This window comes from Onychomys torridus, chromosome 9 (assembly GCF_903995425.1).
Source record: "Onychomys torridus chromosome 9, mOncTor1.1, whole genome shotgun sequence".
Classification (NCBI taxonomy): Eukaryota; Metazoa; Chordata; class Mammalia; order Rodentia; family Cricetidae; genus Onychomys; species Onychomys torridus.
Genome location: NC_050451.1, coordinates 64,009,484 through 64,033,045, shown reverse-complemented (window position 1 = coordinate 64,033,045; position 23,562 = coordinate 64,009,484). Strand labels below are relative to the sequence as shown.

General features: G+C 45.5%; 1 protein-coding gene across 2 annotated transcripts in view; it reads left to right on the top strand.

The window, feature by feature from the left end:
- The first annotated feature begins 458 nt into the window (after window positions 1–458).
- The window catches only part of Slc25a30 (solute carrier family 25 member 30), a 29,072-nt gene continuing 5,968 nt past the window's right edge, over window positions 459–23,562 (top strand). The window contains exons 1-7 of one of the 2 annotated variants that reach the window (XM_036199201.1): window positions 459–575; window positions 10,090–10,220; window positions 11,994–12,141; window positions 16,553–16,647; window positions 18,181–18,266; window positions 20,743–20,838; window positions 21,440–21,564. In XM_036199201.1, the coding sequence (XP_036055094.1) occupies window positions 10,157–10,220; window positions 11,994–12,141; window positions 16,553–16,647; window positions 18,181–18,266; window positions 20,743–20,838; window positions 21,440–21,564 (614 nt within the window). In that variant the 5' untranslated portion in view covers window positions 459–575; window positions 10,090–10,156. Of the gene's footprint in view, window positions 650–10,089; window positions 10,221–11,993; window positions 12,142–16,552; window positions 16,648–18,180; window positions 18,267–20,742; window positions 20,839–21,439; window positions 21,565–23,562 lie in introns of both variants that reach the window. The other variant, XM_036199202.1, reaches the window with a different exon arrangement.

The following is a 23,562-nucleotide window of genomic DNA, read 5'->3' as shown; positions in this document are numbered from 1 at the left end:
GGAGATATAATTATGACAGTGTAGGGGAAATGATTGAAAATGTGTTCAATTTCATATATGTGATGAGTGGTAGTTTTTCAAGAGTTTGGTGTGGGAGCAATATACAGCCAGAAAGAACGCAAGTGTTGCGAAATGCTAGCGTTTGGTGACTGGTTAGAGGATTCTCAGTTCTCAGTTCACGCCTCAAATCGGAGGCTCCAGGACACACAGAGAAGACCCTCTGGAGAAGAATCTTTGGCTCTCTGGCTTCCCAACTTCCCCTTCACAGACCGAAAGCCGCGAGGTAGGAGCCGCGGTCCCGAGTAGCCAGAGCCTGGGACCCTGTCTAGCTGCTACCGAGGCTGGCTCCTCCTGGGAGAAACCGGCCGTGGACGGGGGCGGGGCTTGGAAGGGCCGGTGCCGGCAGTGACCAATGAGAACGAGCTGTGGGCGTGCCTTCCCGAGATGTGGGCGGAGCCGTAGCCGGGCTGGGGCCGCGCCCGCAGCTCGGCGGCCTTTTCTTCCGCTCCCACCCAGTGGTGCTCCCAGGCGGCTGCACCGGCTCGGAGGAGGAGGAGGAGGAGCTCCGCCGCTGGGTGAGTTCCCGTCCGCGTTGCCGCCTTGAGGACACGGCCAGAGGACCCCTGCAGCGGCTTTGCTCGGAGCTGAAGTGCGTTGGGGTTCGCGGTCTGCGCTCGGTGGGCATGAGGCTCCCGGGCCCGGGCTCGCTCCCGGGTTCGGATGGCTCCGGGGGAGCCGCGTGGGATGGCCGAGGGGGGCGTCCGGGAGGCTCAGCGGTTGCACCCTTTGCTGCGGCACTTCTTCCTCCTACTGGTGTGCGCCCCTCCCATCCGTGGGCTGAGACCGTGCAGCCTCAGCACCCGCGAGTTCAGTACCGGGAAAAGGCTCACTAGCCATTGAATTGCTGCTGGAGGGCTAGGGATGGAACCCAGTGGTCGAGCTCTTTCGCAGATACAGGGTGTCGGGTGCAAGCTTCGGCGTTGTTAAATAGACGGGATAATGAACAGTTCCATCTCCTTTAAGGCGCGCACACACAATTGCTTGTGGAACAAAACAGGGTTGCTTCTCGCGTTCGTGTTGAACCTGTCAAATGAATTGCTCGAGAAGTTAATGAGTTTTAAAGTCTTTTTGGGTGTAATTTCAGGCAAAACGCTCGCAGTCAGCATTGTTCTTGCCTAAGAATAGCAAAAACAATGCTGGAACGTCCTTGCAGATTCTACATTCGGAGATGCGTAGTGTAAAAGTTGAAAGGCATGAGTTTTGATCTTGGCATTGGCGCTGCCAACTTTTGTAACATGGGACCGACCAGTGAACTCAAGTGAAATGGTACCGATTTCTGGAATGTCCTTAAAACCCCATATTTCATAAGTCTGTGATGAATTTATTTTTCTCTGTGCGCTTTTTTTTTTTGTTAAAAAGACTTATTCATTTTTATTTATGTGTCTGTGAGTGAGTTTATGTGCACCACATGTGTGCAGGAAGCCAGAGGGCACCAGGTGCGAGCCGCTTGATGTGGATGCTGGGTATCAATCCCTAGTCCTCTGGAAGAGCATCCAGTATTCTTAACTGCTGAGCCATCTCTCAGCCCCTCACTATGTGCTTTAAGAAAGAATAGGGAATAGGAAACGTTTATGAAAAGACAGTGTAACAGGGGAGAGATTTATGAGAACACGAAAGGGAGAGTATGTGATTACATTTTAAGACTGTAGACTGAAAGAACACACTAAAATGAAAATGATTCATTAATTATGTAAGAGAAACTTGGAAAGCTCTTAGACGTACTTGCAGCAAATACCAATTTTTTAAAAATGAGCATATAAAGCAATGAGTTTCTCGATGACGTCATTGCCCTCATTCATTACCCTACCCAACGGCCCCCAGCTCCCTCCATCTGACTCCCCTTTTTCCCCAGCTAGAGCCCTTCTGCTTTCTTATTTCCCACACTCCCATCACCATTTCCTCTCTCCCTAAGGTCTCTTCCTCCCCTCTCATGATCATCTTTCTAGTACCATGATCTGTGTGTACACACACACACACACACACACACACACACACACACACACACACGGCCTTACATGCATGAGAGAGCCTACAGCGCAGGCGCAGAATCAGAACAACTTTTAGATTCAGGTTTTCTGTAGGTCTCCAGGACAGGGCTCTTACCTGCCGAGCCCTCCTGCTGCTCTCATGATGGCAGCCATTCTGTCTGGAGCTGGAACCTCTGAGATGAAACCTCAAAGCAGTCCTGGAACTATGTAGCCCAGGCTGGCCTCGAACTCACAGAGATCCACCTGCCTCTGCCTCTAGAGTGCTGGGATTAAAGAGACCCCAGCTCAGAGCAGTGTTAATTTGCATCTACGTGGTGAGTAAGGACGTTGAATGCTTGTTCAAGTGTTTCTTGGCCAGTTGTCTTTTGAACCCTCTATCCAGTTTAGTAGCTCATTTATTGATTGGATTTAATTTTTGCAGTTCCTCCTGCATTCTGCATATCAGTCCCTTGTCTCATATGTAGTTGGCAAAGATTTTCCCCTCTGCTTCTGTAGGTTCTTCCCACTCTGATAATCTTCTCTGTGAAAAGAAGTCTGGTATGGTCCTGTTTGTTTTATTTCCCATGCTGCTTCAGTCCTTTCCCAAGGACTGCCTTCTGGTGGCCTCTCTTACAGTTACGCAAAGAAAGTCAGGTGGAAATAAATGTTAATTAACATATAAAAGATGATATAGTAGAATGGGTAACAGTGTATATCTTAAGTGTAGGGAGAATCTTTGAGGTTCTTTGTAGACATATTTTCATTCAGAGAATACATTTTAAAATAAGGGATTTTTACCTCTTGTCCCCCATAAATTGTATAGCTATCACTCTGCTCATCTGTCTGTCTCTGTTTGTCTGTTTGTTTGGTGTTGCTAGAGATTGGACCCTGAACCTTCGACATGTTAGACAAGTGCTCTGTCACCAAGATACACCCCTCAGTCTTCATAAATACACACACAACATATATGCACATGTATTTAACAGCCCTGGAAGATACTGTTTGACTGCAAAGTAGTATGAAGAGGAAAGGGCAGACAGTCCTTCAGAGAGACACTAGCCTGGTGCCCCATTGCGAATGAAGAGTTGCTTTGCCTTTCTGAGCCTTGTTGCTTTAGTTGTGAATTTTTTTTTCACAGTTGTGAGGATTGAATTGAGTCCTTTGTGTGGAAAGCGTATAGCAATGCCTGACATCAGATATTCCGTAATAATAGCTGATAACGGTGTTGTGTTTGTGATACAGCAAAGAGAACTGCTGTAGTTCTGACTTGGAGAGTACGACCAAACACAAGGGCATGATGGGAGGTGTTCTACAGCCACCACTTGACTCTGGCTGTCTGCCAAGTTGTAATCTCTTTGCTAGTTCCTAAGTTGAGGCGCTCACCAGATACATCCATCTCCATCTTGGCCTTCACCATAGAGAATTGGGGTTCTCTGAAGAATCACTCCTCACAGGAAGGTAAAGAATGTGCAGGCTGGAGAGATGGCTCAGAGGTTAAGAGCACTGGCTGCTCTTCCAGAGGTCCTGAGTTCAATTCTCAGCACCCACATGGTGGCTCCCAACCCCTTGTAATGAGATCTGGCGCCCTCTTCTGGCCTGCAGGCATACATGCAGGCAGAACACTGTATGTGTAATAAATAAACAAGCATGTGCCTGGGGAGAGCCCTTCCAAGAGAGCTCAGACAAAGCGGTTAGTTTACTGAACATAGGTTACAGCCCAAGATAACCGAACCTCTGGCCGTGAGCCATGGTCAGCACAGCCTGGAACACACCTGTTGGCAGATACCAGCCTCCAGCTGGGCCTATTTTATTTGAATGCTTGTCCATCTTCCTGAGGCTTTCTGGTTCTTTGTGAATTCTTTGTAAGCCAGCTTATTCTTTAAAGTACTACGGTCTTTAAAAAAAGAAAAAAAAATCGTTAACACTTTTTAAAAGTTCATTATCTCTTTAAAAGTTCAAAGTCTCCTAACTGTAAGCACCTGTAAAACCAAAACTAAGTTATTTACTTTCTTATTCTGAGAGAACTGGGGCCTAGTTACAGTCAGATCAAGGCAAACCCAAAATCCAGATTCTTTAGCTCAGTGTCCAGTATCTGGCGTTCATGCGTGATCCTCTGTTCCCAAAAGCTTGGGCAGCCCCCCTTCTCCAGCTCTGCCTTCTGCAGCACGCATAGCTTGCCTTGGAGGCTCAGGCTGGCTTAACTCCACATCTGCCATTGCCCTTGGCAGACATCCCACAGGTCTGACATCTCCAGGATCCCAGAGTTTCCACTGAGATTGAGACTAGACCTTCCTCAGTGGCCTTTCCTGAATGTTGCTTAGCCTCAGCTGCTCTCTATGACCCCTTCAATCTCGCCTCTCATGCTTTCAAAACCAATACCCGTGTGGGTGACCCTTAGATATTACCAGATTCCAACAAGCAGCTTGAGACACAGCCTTGGTTCTCTCGGACCGAAGCTTGTGTGTTGACCCTAAATAAGTAATTCCCAGAATATTCCTTATCAGTGAGGCTGATCTCTTATTAGGAACAGCTGATTCTTCAGCCCCAGATGACCAGCATCTGTTGTCCCAGAAAAGCACGAAAGGTTTCGCTTGAGTGGGGCTGGTCTCTTGTTAATCAAGCTGCTGCTTTAGGGTCAGCTAAAGGTCAGCAGCCAGATTCCTAATCCAGAATATCACATGAGTGACCCTAACAGAGTCTTTGCTTCCCTCTACAAATGTCCTGAGCCAGGCCTCCCTTGTCTGTGTTATCTTCAAAAGCTCCCACAACAACCACTCATTAAAATCTGAGTACTCGGGGCTGGAGAGAGGGCTCAGAGGTTAAGAGTACTGCTTGCTCTTAACCCAGTTCAATTCCCAGCAACCACATGGTGGCTCACTGCCATCTGTAATGAGATCTGGCGCCCCCTTTTGGCCTGCAGGGATATGTGCAGACATAGCACTGTATACATAATTATAAATAAATCAATCTTTAAAATCTGAGTACTCAACAGTCTGAGTTCCAAATACTTTTATAGTCTTCCCCTGCTCCCCTCTCCCCAACGAACCCCAAGAAACCATGGTAGGTTAATCACAGTGACACCCTCCTCCTGGTACCAATTTCTATGCTATTTTCTGTTGCTGTGAGAGAAACACTGCCCATAGCAGCTTGGGAAGGAAAGGGTTTATTTTATCTGATAGGTTACAGTCCATGCTCAAGGGAAGTAAAGGTAGACATCAGAGGAACACTGTTCCGGGCTCACACTCAGCTAGCTACCTGTCTTACACAGTTCAGGGTACTTCTCACAGTAGGCTGGGCCTTCCAGCATCTATTATTAATCAAGAAAGTGCTCCACAGACATACCCAAAGGCCAATTTTTTGATAGAGGTTACCTCTTCCTAGGTGGGTGAAGATGACAGCCAAGATTAGCCATCACACCTACCATGCACGAACCTGAGTTTGATCCTCAGCACTGTGTGAAACCAGGTGTAGTGATGCATGCTTTTACTTCCAGGAAGCAGGAAGAGCAGAAGTTCAGCGCCATCTTTGTCTACAGAGTAAGTTCCAGGTCTGCCTGGCATAGGAGACTGCCTCCAAAACAAAACAAGCCAAAGCTAAAACCAAGGGAAGAAAAGATACTTTACTATTGAAACTTATAGAACTAATGATCACTCAAAAATAGCAACAGAAAGCTAGAAAGTTAATTAGTGACATAGCGTGAGGGTATGATGGTAGTATAGTTAAAAAAAGTTAACGCAAACAATATTAGGTCCAGCTTATATTGTTTGCTCCCAGGGTCTGTGGAAGAGTAACAATCAGCTGAGGATTCTAATCTGAGGGATATCAAATGAATCGAAGCACACTGAGTTCTTTAGTCCATTCACTTTATTCTTCTATGGCGATTCTATCTACAGTTTCTTTTCTGCTCTCTTATCTCTTCCCGGTCCCCCCTGCTCCCGGTCCCCCCTGCTCCCGGCCCCCCCTGCTCCCGGTCCCCCCTGCTCCCGGCCCCCCCCTGCTCCCGGCCCCCCCTGCTCCCGGCCCCCCCTGCTCCCGGTCCCCCCTGCTCCCGGTCCCCCCTGCTCCCGGTCCCTCCTGTTCCCGGTCCCTCCTGTTCCCGGTCCCTCCTGCTGTTCTCTCATCATTCTACCTAGTTCTTTCCATCTCCGTCCTCGTCTTTGTTCTTCTCCATCAATCCTCTTCTCCCAGTGCTCTCAGAGAACCAGTCTATATACACATGCAGTAATTCTTTGGTAAAGCAATGCGAGGCTTGAAGTTTTCAGGGTCGCAGAGAGAGGTGATAAGGACCCACACTTAAAGCAGTAATTGTCAGCTTCCAATTACAACCCCAAAGGGGAGTGACTAAAGGGGAGTTCTCTGGTAGGGTCAACTAAAGGCTAAGATCAATTAGGAAATTTATATGCTCAAACAATGATCTAGAAATGCTAGGTGGAACGTTAGGGGTCAGTAAGTCACAAGAAAGTGAACTGTCCCGGCTGCAGCTGCTTTCTGATAGGGAGGAGACATGTTAGGTGGCTAAGCAACCTATGTCAGAGCGTGTAGATTTGGTTAGTAAGAGCACTTTCACTCAGAGTAATTGCTGAGGAGAAAATCTAGGAGTAGCACCTGGCTGTGGAGGAATAAAAACTTCATTTGCACAAGGAAGAAGCTTGGCACCTATTGCCTGTCTGGCCTTGTAGGCAATCTCCTTTGGTCAGTGGGAAGTAACTGCCTTAACTCAGTGTCTAGCAAGTGGCTAAAACATCATCCCAGGAATGTGAGCAGTAAATCTCTTAACTTAGGGTCTTGTGTAAATAACCCGGGGTGAAGGTAAGGGGTTGAGGATTTAATTGTTAGTGGTTCTTTTCTCTGTCTGTGGGTGAGATGAGCTAATGTTGATCTATGTGCAGTTTTGTCCTTGGAAAAAGGAATCTTTGCTGAAATACTTTTGTCTGGAGAATGGCCCTGGCCAGATAATATGTTAATGAAAAGTAAACACAGCTGGGGACAGTTGTCCATTTACCCCAAATGTATAGGGAAAGTTGTGCCCATAAGATTGAGATGCAGTCGTGAGATTACATGGACACATAATATGGAAATGCACGGTAAATGGGGAGAATCATAGCTGTTACTGCACAAGAAGTTTACAACAAGAGACAGCCAGTTCATTCAACAGGCAGTAATTCCATAACGCCTTGCATGATGGTTTCCTCTAACAGAACCCTTGGTTCTGATTAGGTTGACCTTCTGAACTCTAGTTGTCACTGCTGTATACTCTCACGGACTTTTGCTACTAGCGGCTCTCAATAAAAAGTCTTTTCTATAAACTTTTGCTGGCATTTTGGAGGCTATTGTGTATGCGTACGTGTTATATACAGATATGCCCATCTATATATATATCCATGTTTACATATTTAATTGTAGAAAAAGACTCTTAAATTAGATGCATGAAAAGAAGACACAACTGTAATGTCATATTGAAAAACAGCTGTTATAAGCAGAAATGTAAATCACAGGGTCCCCCGAGGCCATCTTTTCTTTCATTTACTAATTTACAGAAATGGCGGGCGCGGATGCTTGGTCTGCACCCAAGGCGGAACTGCTAAGGAAGCCCATGTTCCACACAGGTACCTGTGTAGCATCACACCCCTCAGAACCAGTCAGATAGGAGCTGAGCAGGGGTGGGAGCAGCCTTTTGGGATAATGCGAGTTTTGGAGGACTAGATAGAGTGGTGAATATAGAGCCTTCAGTTCATTTCAGAGATACTTGTTTGAGATACTTGTTTTATAGTGGGGGAGGGCTGGAGAGATAGCTGGTAAAATGCTTGCCAAGGATCTGAGTTTGATTCCCAGATCCATGTAAAAAGGCAGGTGTAGTGACAACATGCATGCAGTTCCAGTGCTGGGGAGTGGAGATAGGTGGATCCCTGGGACTTGATGGCCAGCCACCCTGGCTGAATCAGTAAGTTCTGGCCAGTGAGGAGGTGCGGAGGAATATCCCGTAACACTGCCATCCTGTAGCTGGAGACCTTCTCTCCAGCCCCCGCCAAGCCCTGTTAGTCCGACAGCCCACTTATAAAATAAACACACAGATGCTTATATTATTTAAACTGCTTGGCCATTAGCTCAGGCCTACCATTGTCTAGCTCTTACTCTTATATTCAGCCCATTTCTATTAATCTATACTTTGCCATGTGGCTTGTGGCTTACTGGTACCTTACATCTTCCTTGTCCTGGCGGCTGCTGCAGTGTCCCCTCCTGCCTTCCTGTTCTCCCAATTCTCCTCTCTCCTAGTCCTGCCTATACTTCCTGCCTGGCTACTGACCAATCAGTGTTTTATTTACCAATCAATCATCCATAGCACCATCCAGATATGATATTGCTGTTGCAACCATGAACTTCCAGCCTTTATGGATACCTGCATTAGATTGGGTTCTCAACTTCCCATCATGCATAGAGGAGGAGATATTGAAGCCCCATCCCTTCCTGGGGAACTCGTGACTGTTAATGGTTGCTGGAGGAGGGGGTGTCATTTTCTCTTAATGGGAAACCACTGGTATAGCCACTGGGAAACCAGGTGGGAAGAATGGGTTCAGAGGGAACGGGGAAACAGGATAATGGGGGTGAATATAATCACGTGTGTATGTATGAAATGGTCCAAAAGTAAATATAAGTAAGTCTGTGCTCTGCTATTGGTTGGGCTGGCTGATCTGGTGATGGTGGTGTTGGTGCAGAAAATACTTAGCATAGGGGTCAACAGGAACCAAGTGTGTACTTCTGACCAAGCTCTGCCTCTGCTTTCCTTCACGCCGAGCGTCCTCCACGCTTGTAACATGGTCTGGAGGGAGTGAGTGGGCATTTACCAAGTACACACCCAAAGAGGATTTTGTTCATGTTAATGAATTTTCATTTGATCTAGGCTTATAGCGGTTTCCAATTTTAGTATTCCTGAGGGATGTATGATGTGTCCCTTAGGGACTCATTAAGACAGTGGCAAATGAATAGCAAATCTTCATTGCATGAGGAAATAGAAATCTAAGATAAAATAAGACCATCTAGAAAGCAGCTTCCTCTGCACTGTGCTGAAAGTGTACACACATGTCAGGGTGTCAGCCTGGCAGAGTGTAGGCTAAGGCCCCTGGAGAAGGAAGATTAGAGATTGCTCATTTGGGGCTTGTCTAAGTTAGGGTTTTATTGCTGTGATGAGACACCATGACCGCAGCTGCTCTATGAAGGAAAGCATTTAACTGGGGCTGGCTTACCTTTCAGAGGTTTAGTCCATTATCAGCATGGCGCACACACATGGTGGTGGCATGCAGGCAGACATGGTGCCGGAGGAGCACAGATTCTACATCTGGATGGTCAGGCAGCGGGAAGAGGGAGCTCCTGGGCCTGGCTGAGCATTTGAAATCTAGTCCCCACCCCTAGTGACTCACTTCCTCCAACAAGGCCACACCCACGTCAAGGCCACACCCACTTCAAGGCCACACCTCCTAATTGTGTCCCTCCCTATGAGCCTGGGGGAGGGGAGTGCCGTTTCATTCAAACCACTACAGGGCCAAGGACACGGGCTGTGCGTCATCACCTCAGTTGTTGATGGGGTTGTTTGGGGCACTCTCTGAATAGAATCCGTGGGTAGAGTTTGAAGCAGAAGCTGCCTGTGTGGGAATGTGTGGTGGTTTGAGTAAGAATGGCTTTCATAGGCTCCCATATTTGAATGCTTGGTCACCAGGGAGTGGAACTGTTTGATAGGATTAGAAGGATTAGGAGGTGTGGCTAATAGAAGGGTTGGAGGAAGTGTGTCACTGGGGGCGGGCTTTGAGGTTTCCAAAGCTCATGCCAGGCCCGGTCTCTATCTTAGCCTGTGTATCAGGATGTAGCTCTCAGCTATTGCTCCAGCACCATGCATGCCGCCGTGCTCCCCGCCATGATGATAACGGACGAAACCCTCCAAAACTGAATCAAGCCTCCAGTTAAATGTTTTGCTTTGTAAGAGTTGCTGTGGTCATGGTGTCTCTTCACAGCCATAGAATAGTGACTGAGATGTCATGGTTTTGAATCTTTGCTTCCCTTTTGTTTTCAGGGCAAACCTGGAGGCAAACCTGTGGGAGGCAATGTTTGAGTAACTCCAAGGAGACCAGACAGTAGTAATGTCAGCCCTCAACTGGAAGCCCTTTGTGTATGGAGGGCTGGCCTCCATCACAGCGGAATGCGGTAAGGAGCCCTGGGCGCCAAAGCTTTGCCTGGTGGGTGTGATGGCTGTCAAGTTTTGTGTTTGGTGTGCATGGTGTTCAACTGCAGAATGCAAGCTTGTGAACTTCCATATTCAGACGTGTGTTCTTTGGGTACGTTTTTAGGCGGACTAGTCACTTTGGCTACTTACTAGCAATGCTGGGTTTAAAGTGCAGTAGTGAGAAAGTTGACCCAACAATTTTAAGATTCCCGTTTGGGTGATTTGACCCCATTACCCCGCCCTCTTCTCCCCTTTGCCACTATTAACCCATTTGGCTGCAAAGAAGTGTGGCAAGCTCCAGGGACTTCTGAACCCGAGTAGCCTGACTGTACTCCGTCACTTTCTGACTTTGTGCGTGGCCTGCATTCCGTTCTGACGGCATCCATTGGGTTCCGCATCTGACTGCCTTACTCCTGTGTTTATGCTCTCTTTTATCAAGCACTTGTTGACTGCTTGGCTTCTGAGTGTCTTGTGCTGGCTTGGACACTCCCCTGGCTCAGGTGACTTGTAAGGCTCATGATTACCCACTCTCTGTGAGCGAACTGAGGAGTTTGAAAGACTGGTTCCTCTCCCTGAATGAATTAGCCTGGACTTACTGAGCCAATGTTTGAGGATGGATTCTGTATGTTTGGGTAAATGGTCAGGTCTGATATTAAGGCTCCTTACCTGCCTCATCTAAGATTTCATTTTAGACTATAAACACTCCTTGCTCAGAGAAAATTCCTTAAACTTTTTAAAACCTCTGTTCAATTACTGAACCCAATCTTAGCCCTTTCTGACATAAAGAATATAGTTATTTGGGGTTTTAAGTGGGTTTCCTTTGTGTAAATGATTTTGTGTATCTGAGTTTTATAGTGATGTAGCCTCCTCAGCTTTATGTAAAAGATGGAGCATAAGTAAATGTTTAACTGAGTATGGTAAGCATGTACCTGTAACCCCAGCATTTTGGGAGGTAGGGGCAAACAGATCAGGAGTTCAAAGTCAACTTCAGCTACATAGCAAGTTTGAGGCCAGGATAGGCAACATGAGAACTTGTCTCACAGAACAAAAACAGCAAACAATGTTAATTCATTTTGGAGGGTTGTTAATTATTTGGTTCCCCCACTTTTTTTTTTAAATATAAAAGACTAAGTAGTTTGTCTTGTCATGTTTGTTTGAGACAAGATGCTGTTGTGTAGCCTCATACTGATCTTCTCTCTGCTTCCTTGAGTTAGAATTACAGGTGTGTACACCACCGTGCCTGGCTGGCAGTGTTGTGTGTGCAAGTGCGTGTGCGTGTGTGCGTGTGTGTGTGTGTGTGTGTGTGTGTGTGTACACGTACGCACGCACCAGCAGGCAACCTTGGGAGTCATTCCCTGTCTACCTTTCTTTCTTTGTTCGTTCCTTCCTTCCTTCCTTCCTTCCTTCCTTCCTTTTTTTGTAATTTCTTTTTGAGGCAGATCTCTCACTGCCCTGGAACTTGCTTGGCCAGTAAGCAAGCCCCTGACTTCCCAGAGTGTTCACCATGCTCAGCTTTTCATATGGCATCTGGGAATCATATTCAGATTTTTATGCTTATAAGGAAAACACTTTCCCAAGTGATCTATTTCCCCAGCCCTGACATTTCTTAATGTTTCTTCTTTTCAGGGAGATATTTTTTTCCTTTTCTTTAACATCTCCCCCCACCCCCCAGAATTGAGGACCGAACATAGGGCTTTGTGATTGCTAGGCAAGCACACTACTACCAAGTTAAATCCCCAACCTCTTTTCTTTAGGCACATTTCCAATTGATTTAACTAAGACACGGCTCCAGATTCAAGGCCAGACAACTGATGCCAACTTCCGAGAAATCAGGTACCGAGGGATGTTGCACGCACTGATGAGGATAGGTCGAGAAGAAGGGCTGAAGGCGCTGTATTCTGGGTGAGTGTACTTGTGTGTGTTTGTGTTTAACTGCGGGCCCTTCCAAGTGGATACTTAAAACGGCATCTTCCTGGAGTAAAGTTGAACATTAGAGTGTATTTGGAGAGAGAAATTAGCATGGTAATTTTTTCCTTTTAAATTTAACACTTATCTAAATACATGTGTTATATAGCCAAGGTTTTTGGTAAAATTATTTTTATTAAAAAACAGACAACAATGTAATGTACACATGTTTAAAATGTTTCATTAAACAGTTTTTCAACAAAAAAAAAAAAAAAAAAAAAAAAAGAGTAGCTCCATGGGCTGGAGTGATGGCTCAGAGGTTAAGAGCACTGACTGCTCTTCCAGAGGTCCTGAGTTCAATTCCCAACAACCACATGGTGGCTCACAACCATCTGTAATGAGATCTGACGCCCTCTTTTGACCTGCAGGCATACATACTGTATACATAATACATAAATCTTAAAAAAAGAATAGCTCCTTCCCTTAGTTATTTTGAAGTATCAAAGTTTTTGCCATGGTAAAAATTTTATATTGTAAAAATAGAGAACAAAAACGAAGCAGAATTAAATTTTAATTTCAAAAAATAAAATAAAATTTCCTAGGTGGGGAAGATGAATATTTGATGTTCTCCAAATACACAAGTGTATGGACATGAGTTGGACTTCATATAGTCTTCATGTCAGTGTGAAAAACATCACATCCTGTTTTGTTCCATAGACTGAAGGGAAATCATACTTGATATGATAGTTATGATATATATGAAAAATCATACTCAATCTCTTTTTGTTTTGTTTTTCGAGACAGGATTTCTCTGTGTAGCTTTGGAGCCTGTTCTGGACTAGCTCTGTAGACCAGGCTGGCCTCGAACTCACAGAGATCTGCCTGCATCTGCCTCCTGAGTGCTGGGATTACAGGTGTGTGCCACCACTGCCCGGCTCATACTCAATCTCATTTATGCTTCAAAATCTCTTAGAGCCGGGTGGTGGTGGTGGCGGCGGTGGTGCACGCCTGTAATCCCAGCACTTGGGAGGCAGAGCTAGGCGGATCTCTGAGTTCGAGGCCAGCCTGGGCTACCAAGGGCGTTCCAGGAAAGGCGCAAAGCTACACAGAGAAACCCGGTCTCAAACTACCAAAAAAAAAAAAAAAAAATCTCTTAAAGATGGCTCAAGCTAAAATCCTTCATATTATTTTCCATTCAATTAAAATACTGTTCTCTCCAAATATATAATATATAATTATAATATATAAATATATAATTATAAAAGCATAATATATTATCTTGTGGTTAAGGCTTGGAAGTGCTTTTAAATTCGTTGAGTGATCGACAGGAAAGTTAACAAGACAAGGCCTGGCCAATAGATCAGTGAGGTTTCTGCAGGGAACACAACACCCTTTGATGATTTAAATGGGACTAGTCAATCTTAAGGGACTAGTCAAGGCTTAAGTGAACACATGAAGGGTGGATACTGAGGTACCTAGAAACTGGCAAAGTGACCCTAGGCTAAACAGCCAGTCATGGTGAAGCTTTGTGGGAGAAGACTGTTATCAGTGGATGCTTAGGTACCGCCTGCCCCCAGGGGTCACTTGGGGGGTGCCTTGCTGCTCCCACTGGCTGTACTCCTGGAAGTCAGCGGGAAGGGTGTCTGTCTGTGAGATGTGGTCTGTAAGGATCAGCCTCTCAGAGCACAGAGAATGGTGAGCGTGGATGTGGAGGATAGCTGAGGATCGGAGCGTCACACAGTCCCCAGTGAACTGGCATTGGTGGGGGCTGCAGATGTGGAAATGGGATTACAGCGGTGTCTGGTGTGCATCCCACACTGTCGAGGGCAGAGAGTGGGGCTTTTCAGGAAAGACACTCCACTTACTGAGGAGGCACACAGTCAGACTTTGAAGGCTTCGGAGTTAGGTAGGCAGAGTGAGGGGAGGAGTATCCTGCAGAGCTGGGCAGCATCATAGTCCCGCAATAGCATGTATTTCAGAATACACATGTTGGGAGTTGGTGAATACAATAGATGAAGCTAGAGTGTTATTAGAGTGTCAGGACATCGACAGCCTTACACCATATCAAGTGTCTGCCCCACACTGGTTGCCCTAAGACCCTCCATGGACTAATCCCCAGAGGTCTTTGTTTTTAACTTTTTTTTTTTTTTGGGTTTTTTTGAGACAGGGTTTCTCTGTGTAGCTTTGGAGCCTTTCCTGGAACTCGCCTTGTAGACCAGGCTGGCCTTGAACTCATAGAGATCCACCTGCCTCTGCCTCCCGAGTGCTGGGATAAAAGGCGTGCGCCACCACCGCCTGGCTAGGTCTTTGTTTTTAAATGGAGCCAAGACATTTTATTTATATTCATTCATTCATCCATCTATTCATTCATAGAGAGGTCTTGTGTTGCCTAGGCTGCCTTGACCTTCTGGCTCAAATGATTCTCCTGCCTCAGCCTTCTGATTATAGGCATGTGCCACCATGCTCAGCGAAGTCGCTATTTAAAAATGAGAAATTGTAGGTAAAAACACGAGAAAGGAGAAGAGCAACACCAGGCTTGGATTCAATCACTACCACAGCCGTAGGTTCGATTGGGGGTGTTTTCTCTGACTTAATGTAATGTAAATGCCTGGTGCGCGCTTGTGTGTGTGTGTGTGTGTGTGTGTGTGTGTGTGTGCGCGCGCGTGTGTGTGTATGCGTGTGTGTGTGTGTGTGTGTGTGTGTGTGTATGTGTGTGCGTGTGTGCGTGTGTATGTGCACACACGTGGGACTGGGGCTGCTCTCTCTTCCCCAGCATCCTCCGCTTGCCTGTCAACACTTGGCGTTTGCTATGCCTGTGGTAGACAAGAGCTGCTGGGGACTTTTTGTAGAAAGACTGACGTGAGAGGGTCTCCATTATGAAAGTCACGTGGCTGCCAGAGGAGGAAGAATTTAAAGAAGACTCCTGAGAAACAGGTGTCATGGTGGGAGCCGAGACTGTGAGGATGTTAGCTGAGATTTCAGTCTTGAGGATGGAGGGAGAGGCAGGCCAGAAAAGTGTTTAGGCTGCAGGATCAGCAGCACTGTGGGACTTCCTCATGAGGGTCCCATGTAGGAAAGGTAGTGGCAAGGAGGAAGCAAAGGCTAAGGTCTGGACTTGTGGGTTTAACCAGGGCGTAGCCAAACTTCCCACCCCGAACCCATAGGAAACAGAAGAGAGGGGCTAGTGCTTAGAGAAGGAGGGAGTGAATTCAGTGCAGGACATCTGATAGGGACTTCCGTGGGGTGTCTAAATTGAGGAACTGGGAGCAGCTGGAAACTCTTCAGAACTGTGTTGGAAGGTAGATTTAGGAATCATCTGTAAGGATGAGCATGAAGCTGTGGGAATGAATGACGTCTCAGGGAGTGTGTGGAGGCAGAGGGGAGGATCTGGACAAGCTCCCAGAGGGTGTACGTGGAATCCTGTGGTGTGGAGAACCGTAGTGGGCGGAGTGATAGGAAAGATGGTCGGAGAGGTGACAGGGTGACCGGGAGCAAATGCTGCAAAGGTTCCATGAGCTGTGGAAACTGCTGTGTAATCCATCCGGCTGGTCACCTTGGGGAGAGGGGTCTCAGGTTGTAATTATAGGAGGAGATAGGACATGTAGGAAGAGCTGGGGAAAGGGGTGTGGACATAACACAGCTGGTTGCCCGGAGGATGGGAGGGTGAGATCTAGGATGGAGACATTTGGCTTGTGTTTGCTGATTCTGGCCTTGAACTTGATGTTGTGTCGGAAAAACTTTGAGGAAAAACCTGACCAAGTGGCCCAGGGGTTAGGTACCTGCCTTCCTGGGTTCTCTATACTCAGAAAGGAATGCCTGTGCATTTTAATGGGAATGGGCAAATTAACTCCATATTTGCATTTTCATCAAAGGTAAGTATGGGGTCTCAAGCTTCCATTCAGGGACCTAAAAATTTCCTCTGATTTCAAGGCCCATTTGTGTTTTTTGTTACATTTTTAATGTTAAATCCATTTTAAGGTGGATGTGGTGGCGCATAACTTTAATCCCAACACTAGGTAGGCAGAGGTAGGTGAGTTTGAAGCCAGCCTTGTCTACACATCGAGCTCTGGGACAGAAAGACTATATAGAGACACCTTGTTTCAAATATCCAAAAGAAAAAAAAATACATTTTAGCTGTAGATTGAGTATGTCTGTCTTTCTTTCTTTTTTTTTTTTTTAAGTTTTTTGAGACAGGGTTTCTCTGTGTAGCCCTGGCTGTCCTGGAACTCACCCTGTAGACCAGGTTGGCCCCGAACTCACAAAGATCCACCGACTCTGCCTTCTGAGTGCTGGAGTTAAAGGTGCGCGCCACCCACCGCCCAGTAGGAGTATGTCTTTGTACTTGAGCCTTTCTGAGATTTTCTGATGCGTAGGTTGGCTTTTGTCTGCCTGCCTTTCCATGTAACAGGATCGCCCCTGCGATGCTGCGCCAGGCTTCCTATGGAACCATCAAGATTGGCACTTACCAGAGCTTGAAGCGATTAGCTGTGGATCGCCCAGAAGGTGAGTGGCAACCTGTTTTCCTGGGGACAGTCAGTGGTTGCTCCATTCCAGACATTTTAGAATGGGTTTTTAATGACTTGGTTAATTTTCGACCACTAGGGAAAAGACTGGGTACAAAGAGTAAACAAACCGTGCTCACTACTGAGCTGAGAGAAAGAACCTTTGTACAGATATTTTGTTCATTTGTATTTTTAAATATACTCCTCTCAGACCCACCCCCACCTCCGCACCCACATCATGTTCATTTCTGTATGACCCAGAGACTCCTTTGTGCTGCCATGTACTCGTGGGGGTGGGACATCCACTGGAGTGTGTGGTTGACCTACCAAAGGCGGTATTCTCTCTCCCTTTTTTTTTTTTTTTGGTGTTTTTTGAGACAGGGTTTCTCTGTGTAGCTTTGTGCCTTTCCTGGAACTCACTCAGTAGACCAGGCTGGCCTTGAACTCACAGAGATCCACCTGGCTCTGCCTCCCGAGTGCTGTGATTAAAGGTGTGCGCCACCACTGCCCGGTTTTTTGTTTTTTGTTTTTTTTTAAACTAACTTTCTTTCTTTCTTTCTTTTTTTCTTTTTTCTTTTCTTTTCTTTTCTTTCTCTTCTTTCTTTCTCTTCTTTCTCTCTTTCTCTCTTTCTTTCTCTCTTCCTCCCTCCCTCCCTCCCTCCCTCCTTCCTCTCTCTCTTTCTCTTTCTCTCTCTTTCTTTCTTCTTTTAATTTTTTTTATTATTTATTATGTATACAGTATTCTGTCTGTATGTATGCTTGCAGGCCAGAAGAGGGCACCAGATCTCACTACAGATGGTTGTGAGCCACCATGTGGTTGCTGGGAATTGAACTCAGGATCTCTGGAAGAGCAGTCAGTGCTCTTAATTTCTGAGCCCGCCCTCTAGCCTGTATGTTCTCTCTCTCTCTCTCTCTCTTTTGGTTTTTCAAGACAGGGTTTCTCTGTGTAGTTTTGTGCCTTTTCTGGAACTCGCTTTGTAGACCAGGCTGGCCTCGAACTCACAGAGATCCACCTGGCTCTGCCTCCCGAGTGCTGGGATTTTAAAGGCATGTGCCACCGCCACCCAGCCCCGTATGTTCTCTTAAAGGACAGTAGCTCTCCCTACCCCAGAAGTCATTAGTTGTCAGTAGCTCCTCAGCTAGGGGTGGGAACAGTCACTTGTCTCTATGTTCAAAATGCTTAGCTACATGCTGTGCAGTTTCTGCCTGTCAACTGAAAGTTTTCTAAAAATTGAGTGAATTATCACCCATCTTTGGGAAGGTACTAAATGAATACGTGTCTTACTATTAAGCTCTGCTAGCAGCATGAATCTGTGGGATAAACATGAATATTCACAAGGTAGTTGGACTACATGTCCACTTGGAAAAACAAAGATGAGTAGTAGGTAATTATTTTAACATTAATTGCTTGATTCACAGAGCATACATTTATCTTCGGGTGAACAGGTAGAGTATATGATTGCATTATTTATATTGCAGTCATTTACAGGAAAAACTCTGTACAAAAAGCCAACCACTATGTCTTTGTTTATAGATGAAACCCTGCTGATCAATGTTGTGTGTGGAATTCTGTCTGGAGTCATATCCTCAGCTATTGCTAATCCAACCGATGTTTTGAAAGTAAGTGCTGGCTGCACCATAGAGACACATTCCCACTTTATTATTATTATTGTTGTTGTTGTTAAACTAGAGACAGCATTCAGAAAATGAGAATTTGCAAATGTAACAGGGTGTGTATCTTAGGTAGGGTTTCTATTTTTGTGAAGAGACACCATGACCATGGCAACACTTCCAAAGGAAAACATTTAATTGGGGCTGGCTTACAGTTTCAGAAGTTTAGTCCATTCATCATGACAGGAAGCATGGTGGCATGCAGGCAGCAGACATGGTGCTGGAGAAGGAGCTGAGAGTCCTACATCTGGATCCGCAGGCAGCAGGAAGAAACTGAGAGAGACACTAGGTCTGGTTTGAGCTTCTGAGAACTCAAAACCTGCCCCAGTGACACACTTCCTCCAGCAAAGCCACACCTCCTAATAGTGCCGCTCCTTGGGAGTCTATAGGGACCATTTTCTTTCTTCAGACCGCCACACTGCATCTGAATTTCAGACTTTTAAATAGTCACTAAGAGGATTTCCCACCAATAAAGGTGAGCTGGATATTGCATACAGTTCATTTGGAAGATAAAAATTTTAGTGATTAAGCAGTAAAAAACCTTTTGTTTATATATGTTGGATTTTATTTTTCATAGAAAATCTCCTCTATTTTGTTGGTTCATTAAAAATGCAGGGGCTACACAAAATGACATAAATCTAGGCTTCTTGTTAATTTTTTTTTTAAGTATTTTTTTATTTATTATTTTACTTGTATGGGTGTTTCCCTCGTGTATGACTGTGCACCATGTGTGTGCAGTGGCTGCAGAGGCCAGAAGAGGGCGTCAGATCCTCTAGAGTTTCAGATGGTTGTTAGCCATCATGTAGGTGTTGGGGACTGAACCCAGGTCCTCTGCAAAAGCAACAAGTGCTCTTAACCATTGAGCTGTCTCTCCAGCCCCCTCATTCATATGTCTGAACATGTTTTCTTTCCTACTACTTTTATGTCGGGAAATACAAATGAAAATATGTCACTTTTAACAGTTAGAAGCAACTCATTGATGAACTGTTGTGGACACAATAGATAGACACTAATCCATTTTGGATTAAGACAAAGGAATGATGAGTAATTAAAAAAAAATCTCATATGAATGCCTTCTGAAGCTTCCCTTTCCATTCCCATTACTTTACAAGATCCTATGCCTTGGACTGTGTGCTAGCATGCCGATGAGTACAGGGAGGAAGGACCCTGCCCTCTGAAAGCCTTCACTCTGACAAATATCAAGACTGTAACATCGGCAAGATATGACACATCTATCCATACTCATTAATTTCTTCCTTTCTTATTTTTGAGACAGGGTTTCTCTGTGTAACCCTGGCTGTAGGCCTGCCTCTGCCTCCTGAGTGCTGGGATTAAAGGCGTGCGCCACTACCACCCAGCTCTCCTATTAATGTCTTAAGTAGAGAAGGTGGTGTCTGTATTTTGGTTAGTTTCCCAAGTTAGTAAGGCGGTAACAGTTCCTTTTGAAGTTAGTGGCAATATATTTGCTCCCTCAACAAATGTAAGATACTGATTTTTTTTTTTTTTTAAGTGAAAAGTCCTTCATTCTGTTTTCCCCTCTGATTTGTTTAATGTGTATGGATGTTTTGTTTGCATACCACTTGCATGCCTGGGGTCCATCCCTGGGACTCTAGTTACAGACAGTTGAATTATCATATGAGTGCTGGGAATTGAACCTGGGTCCTCTGGAAGAGCAGTCAGTGCTCTTAACCTCTGAGCCACCTCCCCAGCCCACCTCTTCACTCTAAGACAAAGGGTTACATTAAACATTCCATTTAACTGTGGAGTCTCAGTCATGTGGCTCTCCTGGGCTTTGTGAACTGTGGAAGTTCAAGGGTAAGGAAGTGTAACAGCATCCTGGCAAAAGCTTATTTGCATACCTTTGACAAGTTGGAAATAATTATGGCTTGGAGCAATTTAAGAGCTAGGCTTGCCAACAAGCGCACTGGGTAACTCTCACTGGTTATAGTAAGCCTTTAATATTAGCATCACTTTCTCTAACTGGGTATGGTGGCACATGCCTTTAATCCCACCAGTGGATCTCTGAGTTCGAAGCCAGCCCCAGGACCACAGCCAGGACTCCACAGATTAACACTGTCTCGGAAAAAAAAAAAAATCCTCTCTCTTTTTCATTCTTATTAAATCATAGAGAGAAATAAGCTATACCTGACCTTCCCATGAGAACAAAAAAGAAAAAAAAAAACTCAAGACTTAACAACAACAAAAGACTCTGGGACGCTGCTTAGTCCTTTAAACTCTGGAGTTGCTAAGGGCCGCCCTGTGCTTTGGTCTGCCCAGGGTATTTGGAGGTAGCATCCCAGTCATTTTCTGCTGGTTTCCCCACGCACCATTAAGCACTTGCTGGGTGGTTTTCGTGCCTCTTTGGTGGTGAGGGGGTGGAGAGTAGGCCAGTTTCCTTCTCATGCTGTTCTTTGATGATCTGTAGATCCGAATGCAAGCACAGAACAGCGCTGTTCAAGGTGGAATGATCGGTAACTTCATCAACATATACCAGCAGGAAGGGACCAGAGGACTGTGGAAGGTGAGCCTGTGGAGCAGACTCCACACACGCTGGCTTTTCCCTACCCCCTCCTTCACACTGTCTCTTAATCCCACAGCACCTTCCTCCTTAATTTATCTTTCAAATGGAACATGAGGAATGTGCTGTGGGTTTCAGGTGCCTTTCAGATCATGAATGCACTTAAGGGACTTTGGGAAAGCTGAGCACTTTCATTTATTTGATGGTTGCTTTTTGTTGTTTCGGGTTCTTAGAATGTCCCTGGGTCCCCGTCCCACTGGGTGATTGACCTATACAGTTTCCTGGCTTAGGTGAGGTCTGTGGTCAGGCAAGAGCTGATGTAGATGACTCCTGACTCATTGGTTCACAGATTAGACCCTAACTATCACCTGGTGTCATCCCTCAGGGTGACAGAAACTGGCGGCTTTGAGGATGGTTTGTCCTAGCCACGATCTGGCCACAGTCAGAATTGACATCAGAGCTTTTGAGTTCTTTCGTGATGGTCCTTTTCTGCTCTGTTACTCCACACCTCTGACAGAGCTAGTCATGGGTGGGGTAGAGCTCTGTACCCTGGCGTTTTCTGGAGGGATGTGAAAATCATTTTCCCATTTATGTTTTTACCCAGGGCGTGTCCCTCACAGCTCAGAGGGCTGCCATTGTTGTCGGCGTGGAGCTGCCAGTGTATGACATCACCAAGAAGCACCTGATACTCTCGGGCCTGATGGGAGACACTGTCTTCACACATTTTCTGTATGTTTATGGATTTTTTTTTTTTTTTTTTTTTTGTGGTTTTTCGATACAGGGTTTCTCTGTAGCTTTGGAGCCTGTCCTGGAATTCGCTTTAAACCAGGCTGGCCTCGAACTCACAGAGATCCACCTGCCTCTGCCTCCTGAGTGCTGGGATTACAGGCGTGCGCCACCACTGCCCAGCATATGTTTATGGATTTTAAAAATTAATATTAGAGCTGGACGGTGGTGGTGCATGCCTTTAATCTCAGCACTAGGGAAGCAGAGGCAGGTGGATCTCTGAGTTCGAGGCTAGCCTGGTCTACAAAGTGAGCTCCAGGACAGCCAGGGCTACAAAGAGAAATTCTGTCTTGAAAAACAAACAAACAAATAAAATCTAATGTTTTAGGTATGCATTAAGTTAGGGTGAAATTTTTGTGTAAATTTATGTAAGTTTTAGAGAAAGTATTGTGATAGTATTATACTTTCTTATTTGAAAGATTATAATACAGAAGTCAAACAGGACAAGGTAAAAGTCTATACCTTTACATAGGTAGCTGTTGTTAACAGATATGTACCTGTATGCAGGTAAACAGTATGTTTACAAACAGACATCACATGTCATTTATAAACAAGTAAGGTAATGTTTGGATTATCGTGCTCTTAAAGAAGTGACATCAGGGCTGGAGAGATGCCTCAGAGGTTACGAGCACTGGCCTGCTCTTCCAGAGGTCCTGAGTTGAATTCCCAGCAACCACATGGTGGCTCACAACCATCTGTACTTAAGTTAGATCTGATGCCCTCTTCTGGCCTGCCTGCCTGCATGCAGGTATAACACTTGTATACATAATAAATAAATCTTAAACACACACACACACACACACACACACACACACACACACACACACACACACACACAGAGTTCCCTGGGTTGCGGGGAAGAAGTGACAACTTGGCTGGGCTGGTTTTCCATAGCGTGGTGGTAGTGCACTCCTTTAATCCTGGCACCCGGGAGGGAGGCAGAGGCAGGTTACACAGAGAAAAAGCAAAAAAGTGACACCACATCCCAGATATATTCCCATGTCTGTCTTACAACTCAAGTTCTTTTTGGTTATTTATGTATGTGTTTGTGTGTGTGCCCATGGTACAAATGCCTGCAGAGGTCAGAGGATGTCAGAGTCCCAGAGCTGGAGTTACAGGCAGTTGCGAACATCTGACATGAGTGCTGGGAATCTAACTTGGGTTCTATAAGGATGATATATCCTCTTAACTGCTGAGCCATCTCTCTGCCCTTCTCTGTTTTTATTAACCGGAGGTTATCACGTTTATATGAACACTCACAGCTCATTTAACCCATTCTGGACAAGTATGGCAAGTGTGCTGATTTTCACCACTAGGGGGAGCACTATACAACTAGTGGTCAGAGCTTGTATGCTGCAAATATGAACAAACCGCAGTGTGAACAAAACAACCTCCACAACAAAGAACGTTTAATTCAACATGTGAGGAATGTTGAGCTGGGGAAACCTCTGAGCTGATTGAAACTGATAAACACTGCAGTGAAGTCAAATTCAGCAGTGTTTAATTCGAAGAGAAGAAATGTTCAGAAGCCAGGCATGATGGCACACGCCTTTAATCCCAGCGCTTGGGAGGCAGAGGCAGGTGGATCTCTGTGAGTTCCAGGACAGCCAGGGCTGTTAGACAGAGAAACCCTGTCTCCAAAAGCCAAGAAGAAAAAGAAATGTTCAGGAACAGAGTAGTACTCACTGAACAGTGGTTCAGAGAGCTGCATCTGCAGTGTGTGCAGGAATTTATGGCCAGAGAAATGGAAATGACCTAAACAGGATCTCCATGAAGTGTTTGTTCAGCAAGGAAGTGAAAGTCTAACTGCTCCATTTTATGCAAGTTAAATAAATTAGGTTACAGTTACTTATGTACACAGGCAGCTTTAGGCTACATACAACTCAGGTTAGCAATGATTCTCAGTGTGGCCTATAGTAGTCTAGTGACAATCTACTAGAA